General features: G+C 41.4%; 1 protein-coding gene across 1 annotated transcript in view; it reads right to left on the bottom strand.

Moving 5' to 3' along the window:
* Positions 1 to 7,974: 7,974 nt before the first annotated feature.
* The window catches only part of LOC145412139 (protein unc-13 homolog 4B-like), a 789,854-nt gene continuing 785,374 nt past the window's right edge, over positions 7,975 to 12,454 (bottom strand). Inside the window, exon 22 of the mRNA XM_080282072.1 lies at positions 7,975 to 8,107. Coding sequence (XP_080138198.1) covers positions 8,028 to 8,107 — 80 coding nt within the window. The 3' untranslated portion in view covers positions 7,975 to 8,027. The remainder of the gene's footprint in view (positions 8,108 to 12,454) is intronic.

Below are 12,454 nucleotides of genomic sequence, written 5' to 3'. Positions count from 1 at the left end.
TGTCTCTAACAATTTTTTCTAAAACAATGTTAAGCACTGTTGTTGGGCATTTTGGGCAGTAATCTACGGTGTGTTTTTATTGCCCTTTTAACCCTTTAACCGCGGGCATTGTTTTGCCCCGACTGGCCTCTCTCGCGGGGGTTCCAGCCAAAATGTAAACAAACTTTAAACCTTTATAACTCTGCACAGAATAAATCTAGAGCGAAAAATAAGGTACCATTAGAAAGTACTAACCTTCGGCTTTGCAATGATGTAGGTTTCATGATTTTGTTGACTATCACTGGATGGGCAGTGCCATTAGAAGTGAGCGATCTAAAATCACTATTTTTCGCTCACACACCATTACCAAATGCCAACCTCATTCTGATAATAATACTATAAACATATATGAACACTGCACATACGATAAACACCCACTCTGTGTTCATTAAGGCAGGTAAAAGGCACTGTAATTGCCTGCACTTCACTGCCACATCAGCGGTGTTGTAATCACCATTTTTCACTCACACACCATTACCAAATGCCAACCTCATTCTGATAATAATACTATAAACATATATGAACACTGTACATACGATAAACACCCACTCTGTGTTCACTGAGGCAGGTAAAAGGCACTGTAATTGCCCGCACTTCACTGCCATATCAGTGGTGCTGTAATCACTATTTTTCGCTCACACACCATTACCAAATGCCAACTTCATTCTGATAATAATACTATAAACATATATGAACACTGCACATACGATAAACACCCACTCTGTGTTCACTGAGGCAGGTAAAAGGCACAGTAATTGCCTGCACTTCACTACCACACCAGCAGTGTTGTCACTCACACAGCTGGACAGATACTGATGCGTGTTTGGTCTGGGGTGGGGTGGGGGGCCCAGGGGGTGGGAGGTGGGGGGCCCGGGGGGGGAGGTGGGGGGCCCGGGGGGGGGGGGGGGTCGGCTGGAGTGAAAGAACTTAATAGCTACTCTCCCTTGAAACAATTGGCGCACGGAAAACACGCGCAGTATTCAAAATATTCACAAACATTCGAGAATGACACCCGCGGTTTGGTCCAGTTTTTGCAATGTCATTCTGGGATGACACCCGCAGTTAAAGGGTTAATGATGGGTGATACATTAGTAAGCCTCAACTGATTAAGTACATTACATTCAGCTAATGATTTACTGAATACTTTGGTTATATGAAGGCTAACTGTCTGTAACATTCATGCAGTATGTGAGGAGATATCTGGTCTGGGCTGGCTGATTTGTTTGATTCAATTTTCTACAGATAATTTAATACTTCATGTCCTGTTACTTTGTTGATTAATGATTTATCTTCTTCTGGTCCTGAGAAACTAGACTGTGGGATGGGAATGTTTACTTTGTTTCCATCTGTGAAAACACTGTGAGAGAATTCATTCAGTACTGCTACTGTTTAGTTATCATGAATGAGATCACCTTCTGAGTTTAGAAGGGGGACTATGTTTTCTTTTACATTTTCTTTACTCCTTACATAATGAAAAAAAATCTTAGGCCCAAATTCATGATGGTTTAAGCCACAGGTTTGAGGCTGGTTTAAACCAAGGACTGGGGATTATTTGATCCCGGATCATAGCCTAGGGTTTAGCCATATTCAGGTCTCTGGAAAGTATCACAGATAACCCATGACTGAGTACAGCAATCTGGGACTTAACCTTAGACTGAAGCACACTTTTGGACACAGTGATCACAGTCAATTACAATGCAATTTCAGCCTGACTGGGATTTGAATGTGGCAGGAAAAACAACCTCGAAAGAAGAAAAATTGATCCCTGCCCTGTAAGCACATTAATATGCCACAAAATAATAAATGCAATAAATGATGGAATATCACTATAACTTAGATTTGGGCCTAAGGAATTCAGCTGTAAATTTAGAGAAATTAAGGTTAAAAGATCGTGCTTTAATGACTTAACAGAAAATTCAAATATGTTTAAAAGGGAAAATAAGTCAATATATGAATATTCAGGAAAAGAACTGGGTAAACTAATTTCCATTATCAAAGCCATGCAAATCTATCTATCTATTGCCAGACGCCTCAATCCCATTCGGGGTGGCCACAAACAAATCGCCTCCACGTCGCCCTGTCCCTTCCATTTCACTGTCCTGCTCCCAACTCACCCCCCCTCTCCCATATACCTCTCCACCCCATCCCTCCATCTCATCCTCGGCCTCTCTCTCCCTGTCCCCCCTTCCACCTCACTCACATACACTCTCTTCGTCAGTCTTTCACCCTCCATCCTCTCCACACCTCAGTGTATTCCTCCTAATGCTTCCTATCACATCCACATCACAACGCTCCTTTATATACTCATTTGTCAGCCTGTCTCTCCATGTGACTCCACAGGCTCCTCTTAATTAACTCATTTCCACTGCTCTCACTCTTGACTTGTGTCTTTCCAACAATGTCCAAGCTTCACTTCCATACGTTACAGTTGGTACCAAAATACTGTCATGTAGTAACTTTTTCACTTCAATGCTCACTTCCCTGTTTCTTATCACTGCTTTCAAGGAACCAGCAACCTTTCTTCCCTGCTGTACCCTTTCAAGCACTTCACCCTCCAAACCTCCATCCTTACTCATCACACTGCCCAAGTACTTAAACGTACTCACATTTTCCAATTCCTCACCATCCAACCTCTATGTACATTCACTGACTTCACCTCTCTCAAAGACCATCACTTTACTCTTCCCTACATTCACCTTTAGATTCCATTTCTTACACACTCTCCCAAACTCATCCACCAAGCCTTGCAGCTCCCCTTTGTCTTCACTCAACAACACAGTATCATCTGCAAGCAACAGTACAGGGAATTTCAAAACACTACCCTCTCTCACCAGGGCCACTCCAACATCCACTACCCTACCTTGTACCTCTTTTATTACCCCATCCATGTACAGATTGAACAACCATGGAGACATGACACATCTCTGTTTCAACCCAACCTTCAAAGAGAAAAATTCACTCAGTTCATCATCCACATGCACTGCAGCCTTAGCAAATCAATGCCTGTAAAATCTGAATAACTAAAACATTATTTAGTTCATTCAGAGAGGCACATGTACATTGGGTACTATAAAAAAAAATAAATTATGAAAATGTTTGTACTACAAAAAAACAATAATAACAGACGACCGTTTGCACAACTGAGTTTTATGATACTGACAAACATTGATAGGCTAGTGTTTGCAAAGCTAAGAATGTTTTGTGATACAGAAGTACAGTATTATTAGGCTACTGACTGCACAACTGACAAAGTTCTATGAGAGAGAAGTAAGTTACAGTAAGGTAAGGTTGATGTCTGCATAAATGACAGGTTGATATTTGCATAACTGACAAACTTTAATGATAAAGAAATATGGTAACACTGTACTAATCTACTGTTTGCAATGTTCTTAATGCAGAGAGGGCAAGGAAGTTTGACATTTGGCTTTGACGACATTGTCACGCATCTCACCCAACGGTCTCCTCTCCACAAACTCGTCTCTCTGTAGGAATGTTTGGAAAGACTAGTCTCGTATTTATGTTGACGTGTGCCAGCCTCTATCACCCATCAGTCCACCCTCTTGAGGCAGTTGAAACTGCGGATGAACTAAACCTCAGATCAATTCCCACAGCGACTTAAAACCTCATTCTGGGATTATGCTGTAATCCAGGGTTTAAACCAGGGATTGGGCTCAAAACCAAGACTTAAATTTGGGCCTTATGGTTTGACTTTCCTTACTGAGAAATTTTTGCCTCACAGACTCGTTCAGTGTTCTGGATAATTTGTAATGATTGCCACTGTAATTTAAAATATTCCACACTGTCATTCTGATTTCCTACACTTAGGATAAACTTTGATTTGGAAGAGTTCAAGCTAGGGCTGCAAAATGTATTCCATCAATTACGAGACTGTTATCAAGATCGTATGTTAGCTCTAAGAGAGTTATCATTCAAAACTCTTGTACTACGAGGTCAGCTCACTTTAGTGTTTAATCTCCCGACAGCCATGGGTTCAGGAATTTGCAGGCTGCCCTGGCCGGCCATGGGACCATTATTTTATAGTTTTAAAAGCAATTTCTTTTTCTTACAAATGTGAAGACAATCATCTGGTGCACTTGGCAATGTGTTTTAGAACTTCCTAAATCCATCCTGTGATTCACTATTATTTGCAGATTTAGAGAAAGCGTATGATAGAAATGATAGGGAGGCTTTGTGGACTGTTTTAAGATTGTATGGACTTGATGGTAGGTTACTAAAAGGGATGAAGAGTTTTTATGTAAATAGCAGAGCATGTGTAAGAGTGGGAAATGCTGTGAGTGATTGCCTTCCTGTGAGAGTGGGGCTGTGACAGGGATGTGTGATGTCGCCTTGGTTGTTTAATATTTATATGGATGGTGTTGTAAGGGAGGTGAATGCAAGAGTTTTAGGTGGAGGTCTGAGTCTGGTGAATGTTGATGGTGGGGAGTGGAATCTGAAGCAGCTGCTGTTTGCAGATGATACTGCACTGGTGGCTAATTCAGAAGAGAGATTGAGACAGTTGGTAGAGGAGATTGGAAGGGTGTGTGAAAGGAGGAAATTGAAAGTAAATGAGAATAAGAGTAAAGTGATGAAGTGTACGAGGTTGGTAGATGGTAGGGGGATGAATATAGTTATGAATAGTGAGTTGCTTGAGTACGTAGAGTGTTTTAAATATGTAGGGTCACATGTTGCTGTGGATGGAAGAATAGATGCAGAAGTAAAGTTTAGAATGAATAAGGAAAGGTGCTGGGAGGAATGAAAAAGGTGTTTAGATGTCATTTGGTTAGAATGGATGTAAAGAGCAGGCTGTATGAGGGTGTTGTGGTACCGACTGCATTATATGGGGCTAGCAGAGAAGAAAAGTTTGAATGTAATGAAGATGAGGTGTCTGAGGAGTATGTGTGTAGTGACGCGTATGGATCGAGTGCGAAATGATGAAGTGCGAAGGAGAACTGGAGTTGTTCGGGAGGTGGCTGATAAAGTTGAGCAGAGGGTGTTGTGATGGTTTGTGCATATGGAGAGAATGGATAATGAGCGATTGGTGAAAAAGATAACTAGATCTGATGTGAGGGGTGTAAGGCTGAGAGGGAGACCATGAATAGGATGGATGGACAGTGTGAAGAGAGTGCTGGTTGTAAGAGGGATGTCTGTTGAGCAAGGAAGAGTGGCTGTGCATGACAGATATAAATGGAGAGAAATTGTGAATGAATAAATGATGACGCAGCCCTGAGGAGATATTCTCTTGCATTTGGTCTGATCAGCTAGTCACGTCAGGTGCGGGTAAAGGGATGGGTCTATTATGATGTGGCAGGGGTAAACCAGCTCTGCTGTCAGGCCCTGCTATGGATGTCACTGATTGCAATGCGCAATTGACCCTTGTGCGGCGTGGTGCTGTGAGGATCTGTCCCTTCTCCCTTTTGGTGCTAAAATGCGAATGAATGTGTTTGAATGGATGAGTAAATGGGGAGTGTGTCGTCCTGCCTCGGATACCTCCCTTTCCTTGGGGGAAGCAGCTTAGGTATATAGATAGATAGACAGATAAATTTACTGTGCATGTGCCATTAACATGTAAACATGGGGGAAAACATATAAAAAAGGGACTGCCCGAGTGCTTGGGATGGTAGAATAGGGTCGGATAAACATACCAGTGACCTTCATTCCCTTCACTGTTTCAGGTTTTTATAGCTTATGCTAATTCAGTGTCACCACCATGTTTACGGTAAAGCATCGTTCAATGCCTCCAGCCATTATGGGGTTCAAGTACTGAATGAGTCTGACAGTTTTGAATGTAGAAAGTTGTTTAGTTTCAACATGCAATCGTGGTTGGATGCTGGAACTGAAAAGATTTAACACCAGCATGTGTTCCACCCTGGTAGCAGGGGGTTGCAACCATCATTCACTCACTTGATGTAGTGTTGCCTACTTCTTCCTTTATTTTTACCATTCTTTTTCTGCATTAGCTCTACTCTTTTCCTATGTCTCCCATCTTTCCTGTCACTTTTTATTGCTTTTCTTTCTTCTTCAGGTGGCTTTACATTGAGTGACAAACCCAATGGTTTCCTGCAGGCTATGAAACCATTTACAATGCTGAGTGGTAACCATATATCCAGTCCATACATGTTCCTTACATGTTAACAGGTGGGTTGGTGGAGGGCTAGTGCCCACCCCTGTAAAACAACCAACTCAAAGGCCACCCTTACAGGATCATGGCATATGCCTATAGATAGACTGATGTGTTCCACCTGGAACAGACTCCCCATGGATGATGTTAATAGTACTAAAGTAGGGCATTTCAAAAGAGGCCTCTATAGGATCTTACACTAGAATGAGTGTGTAGTGGGTATGCATTTCCATGCTTATACAAAGTATCTCCTTGGTATGGAAAAAGGTCTTCTGAGATACTAACTTTTCCTTGTAACTCTCTCTCACTCTCTCTCTCTCTCTCTCTCTCTCTCTCTCTCTCTCTCTCTCATCACATCCAAAAGTTATAAAAGAAAGCAATAGAAAGAGAGAAAATTAAATAAATGAGGAAAATAATATGGGCTGCATCCCCTACCCAACCCTGCCACTTATTATCAGTGACTGACACAATGTCTACAAAAGCCCATGAAGGCAAATCTGCACCTTGTATGCCTGATGGAAAAATTACAATAATTTTTGCTCTTCCTCTCCCTCTCCTCAGTCCGATAGTGGAGGCACAAGTGGGATGAAATTTCTGCTTAAATATGGGCTTGCGAAGATTTTTCATGAAGGGTGATGATGATGATGATGATGATGTAAGTGGAATCTTTAATGCTGATTCTGTGTATAAGTACAAAGTTCCTTTTTCCAATACTGAAACATGCATGAACTAAATTCAGTATGATACATTTGTTTGTCCATCCATCCATCCATCCATCCATCATCCAATCCTACATTGCCCCATGAGGAGCGTATTTGTTTATCCACTTCAGTAATAATAATGCCCAAATCACATGGTTGGAAACACAGTATCTTAAACTTATTCTGCTTGCATCTAGCTAATTCTGTTCATATGGTAACACAAATGATATGAGGCCATCTACTGTGAGCCAGAATTCCAAATTATGAGCAAAGCTGCCTAAAAATTGTTTTGGGGTGACAAGTTGAATGGTGTGGATTTGGATTTCAGGACTACTCAGGGAATTTATTAAATTCAGTCATTTGCTGTGATGGATAATGACATATGCTGGATGATTCATCAATGGATAACTGAGAGTTTGATGTATCTAGAGGCATTAATAAAATGTCGTTTCACGAAGTACAATGAAAACTATTTTTTTAGGTAACATGGGATAATGACATGGATAATGACATATGCTGGATGATTCATCAATGGATAACTGAGAGTCTGATGTACCTAAAGTTATTAATAAAATGTCGTTTCATGAAGTACAATGAAAACTATTTTTTAGGTAACATGAAATATTCATGGTGTAGGAAGGCAAAAGTTAAAGTATTTTACTGAACATGAGGAATTTCCTCTCAGTTCCCTGTCCATGATGACACACTGTAGTCTTCAAGCACTGTGTGTTGCAGCCTTCTTTACTGAGTACTGGTAGTCTGGATATGACTGCATGTTGTCTGTTTTCCTCAGTCAGACAGAAAGAAAATAGGAGCTTGATATCAAAGAAGGTGTACTGTCCTGGATAAACAGAATAATGTGTTCCAGGATATGCTATTTACCTTGCACATTTTGTATTGGCACTGAATGGTGGAAGATGACTTTATTCTTCAATGTTATCCTGCCAATTGGATTGTGTTAAGTTGAACTGGGTAAAGATGATTAGCTAATGGAGCATACTTAAGATCTATCATCCACAACTTAGAGCCATTCCTAACATGACTGGCAGAAGCAGGTTAAAAAAAAAAATGCATGTGGGAGTAGAGAGAGAGTGCGTGATATTGGTCTGCATGTCAGTGAGTGTATGTTTCAGAGTGTCTGCTGGAGTGTAGGAACTTTTGTGCAGTATTCATAATTTACACACCTGTAGAAAGCTGATTGCTCTTTTGTCCCATGTTCTGAACTTGAGGGCTTTGATGGCTGTATAATCTGAAACAGAAGCAACTGTCTTAGTAATATCTTCTACAAGAATGCTGAAGCAAATAATTATTTAAAATTTCCATCAGGTATCTGGTAAATGCTGACAAGAAAACTGGAAAAAACACACTCAACATTATTAATTTCAAGGCATACTGAAGAAAAAACAGCTTTCTGCAGTTCCAAAAAGCCAGTTTACTGACCACTTTCGGTGTGGCGCCTAAAAAGTTGCGTATCAAATCCTGGGCCTAGAACAGCCTTCCTGTACAGAGAAGAGGATCGTCAATGCAAAAATGTCAGCAAGGCACTACTTACCAGGTGCCACTTGAATTCCCTCTCAGCTCAGCCACTGGGGATCCCAAGAGTGGTCTATGCACTAGCACCATAAACTGTTCATTTGTTTACCTTTGTTTACATTCTAGCCTGAATGCTTCTGACAATTTGGTACAATTTTGCTCTCCCTGCCTTCCCTTTTTTTAAAGACTTTCATGTGTGCTTTCTTGCCTCCCTCACAGTACAACTTGCTTTGCATTTTAAAGTTTCCTCTGCCTATCCTTTCAACCAGGGTGTTTCTTTTTTTGTTTGTGATACATTTACTCTGTGGATAGTCTATTCACATTTGGTGATACAGCTTCCCCAAGGGCCAATGTTTTCCATTTCCCTGTCAGTCTCCTTTTCTGGGAGTATTGCCTTTCCTTTTCTAGCTTGTTATTATTAATCTTTTCTGTATTTATGTTGTCAGGCTGACTCTAGCTAAAAGGTATGTGTGGCACATTAGTGTGGATAATTATGCCTGTGAGGTGGAATCAGGATTCTGGGGACCTGAATGGTGAGTGAGTGAATGAATGAGAATGTGACCCACTTAACTAATTACACTTTTGTTAGTTCTCCCTTTACCAGACTTTCTTCTGGTGTTCTCTGGATCATACCTCACCCATCCTTCGGTGGGAAAAGAGGTTGTTACCACCATCACCGCAGTTTACTGTACTATGTTTTGCTTGAAACTTGCACTTGAGGGACAAGAGTTCAGCTGTGGTTTCCAGGGTTGCAATCTGCCGTCTGGATCATCTCCCTGAACTATGTTTAATGGGTAACTGGGCACTAAACACTGGTTTCTCCATGTCTTCCTCATCTGGGCTAGGTTCATCTGTGCAAAACAATGCACAGTCTCTCCTATCAGCTTGTTGTTGGCTGCCTGCTCCTGGATGTTCTGTCTGGGGAATGCCTCAGCTTCCTGCAAACAGATGCAGGAACTCCATACCAGTGATACATGTAGCATGTAGGAGGTGGGCCACCTTCACTGTTCATAATGTGGGGAGGCTTGACACCCTCAAATGTAATGAAGACCCATGGAAACAGACTATGCTGGATGACCCACTTTTCATCAAGAAAAGACCCTATCAAATGTGTTCATTAATATTATGAAAGATATGTTTATTTTACATATAACAATCATGCTGAAAAACAATGAAAATGTTACCTTCATTATTTAAATTTTGAATGGAGACATAGCAATTCACTTGCAATCATTAACAATTCATTAATGATCTTCACATTGAGAAAAAGAACCATGATGATTTTAAGCCACCCTAGTTTCATTCTTTGGTGTGGTTTTGTGTTACAGAAGCACCTGAAATGTGCTGTCTTTATTAACATTTTTTAATCTCATCTGCAAGAAAATTAGATACAGTACATATGCTTCCTTGGAGCTAAATTTAAGGAAGACTTAAGATGGCACACACCACACATATTTAGTTTTAAAATATGGCTATGTCTGTGATATTGAGAATACTGCTTTCTGAACCTGTGAATAGTGCTCCGGTATCCATGTACCACTGCATATGGCCACAAACTGGCCTGATTGGAAAAATATATACCAGAGGGAGCTTCCAGCATCCAGCTGTAAAAAGCTCACTCCACTAGCGTACCTCCTATCCCCTCCCCCTCACTTCAAGGGCTGCCACTGTCGAAGGTGACAAGCCCCTCAAATCCACTGACCTATTCTGAACACTGGTCACCTTACGATCTTACCTCCCTCACTTATGGGCACACCACATCTGGCTGACCCTTGACTGACCATAACCTTGACCCTAGCTGACTGGATATTTCTTTGTAGCTTTTTTTTCCCCTCACATCTGTCACAAAGGTATGCTACTGATACTACATTACTGCCACAGGTTATCATTAGGCCTCACATAGCATTCACATGATATCTAACTTCATGCTTTCTTTTGTTTTTACTTAAAATCTTAGATATGCATAAGACTTTTTGGACCCTGATACATGACACCTTTTGAAGGGGGAACATTTCTGTTCTGATGTACCATTCTCTTTCACTCTGTTCTCTCTTGAGGCCATGAAAGAATTTCTCGACCTTTGAGAGCTGTGACCATAAATGCATACTGCACTTATGATGTTTTGATCAAAGCTACTTCAATCCTAAGAAATACCAAGACTGCCAGCATTCCATTCTAATCTCAATGAAAAAGATGGCACTCACCAAGTTCAGAGCATCTGGCTCTTATATATTACTAAGATGTGAATGGCAGTTCAAAAGAATCCATTGTCATTACAACACCTTATTCTACCACTGCTGAAAGATTGGACATTACAGCCAAACTAGGTTCTATTAGGACCTAACATGACAAATTCTGTCCTTACTTTATATGCTGCAAAGTGACAGACTTCAGTTCCTCCTTGTGCAGGTGAACTAAGATCCTCTATGCACATATCAGGCTCATATTTTTTCCTACCAGTGTTGATCCTAGTCCAACAACAACCAGATATGCTATTCCATCAGGTACCACTTGCATTTGGATACCAATCCAGATGAAGGGGACATCTCCAAATAACTGTCTAAACATGGCCTGTGCCCTGTCTCAGCAGACTGGCCTCCACTGAACACACATGTAGAGCTGCTTGCTTTCCACTGGAAAGATGACACTTGGGCACAGGTTCCAGATGAAATTTTTAACCCCTTCAGTCTGATGCTTTTTTAAAACTTCATTCCTGCAACTGACATGATTTTATTGAGTTCTCAAGATTTTTTTTTTTTTAACCGGAACAGTTAAATATAGGCTTTATAAGGCCTACAATATGGGAAGTCTTTCCAAAACTTAACAGAATTGCCTGGTGGTAGTCTGATTATGCTGAAAAATATGCTGATGGAGTGAAGGCTCACTCAGGGACACTATATTTTCCACTCCACACAGTGCTTGAGGCACGTTACTTCTCCCGGATGGAGGAGGAGGCAGTTCTTGGGGAAAGTGTTACCTGGCAACTGGGAGTGCCTAGCAAAATAAAATTTTGCAAGGTGATAGACCTCGTGACAGACAAGGTTTTACGAGGGTCCCCCAGGGGGCAACACCAGTATGAATGGTAATTTCCACCTGGATCTGGTTTCAGCCAGAGTGTGACCCCAAATGGCCACCCATCCCTCCCCAGATAATCATCATCATCATCATCATCATCCAATCCTACGTTGCCCCATGAGGAGCGTAGGAGCCCGGGGCTAGGCAGTTGGTCCTGACATATAAGATGAGAGTGGCCAACCTCACTCATCCTGAGTGGCATTATGTGAGCAATAAACCCCAACCACCCATTGGATATAAACCTTCACCAGCTCAATCCGACTGAAGCACAATAATTACCCACTAAACCACCAGGTGCCAAAATTTGGTTATATGGTGCATAGTAAATAGTTTCCTGGTGAACAGGAAATCATTTGGCTTGTCACTCAGTGTAGAGTCACCCACAGGCAGAAGGAAAAGGAAAGAATGAAGGAATGAAAGACAGATGAGGGAGTGAAATAATTATTTTTTCCCCTCAGAATAATGCAGGGGTGGGTATGGCTATTAAAGTGTCTGTTGACTTGTTATGGCTAACTATGGTATTAACTGAGTTTTCTATGACCTTATGGTGGTAGGTGGTGGTGATCATCATCCACTTGCTCAATGTAGTGCTGCGTACTTCTTCTTTCACCTTTATCATTTTTTATCTGTGTCTGCCTTCCTCTCCCTCCTACTTCTCCCATCCTTCCTGTCACTTTTTATTACTTTTCATTTCAGGAGGCTCTACAGTGAGTGACAAGCACAATGGTTTCAACCCAGGAAAACATTTACAATGCTGGGTGGTAACCAAATAACAGGGTGATGTGGAGCCTACTATGATTCCATTAACTGGGTGGAGAGAAGCAAATGAAACATCTATCTAGAACCATATCTATACATTTTTCCCTGGGCCTCATTGTGGCAGGGCACTGTCTGCCACCTTCCCCACACAGGACATCCCTGAAGAGGTACTTGCTTGCCTGTGGCTGATGGCTCTGCTCAGCCAGACAGGTTACACAACAACTAAAGC

This window comes from Coenobita brevimanus, chromosome 92 (genome assembly GCF_032717465.1).
Source record: "Coenobita brevimanus isolate Jiangsu-jjx chromosome 92, ASM3271746v2, whole genome shotgun sequence".
NCBI lineage: Eukaryota > Metazoa > Arthropoda > Malacostraca > Decapoda > Coenobitidae > Coenobita > Coenobita brevimanus.
The sequence above is the reverse complement of the archived record's forward strand: the minus strand, read 5'-3'. Positions and strand labels throughout refer to the sequence as shown.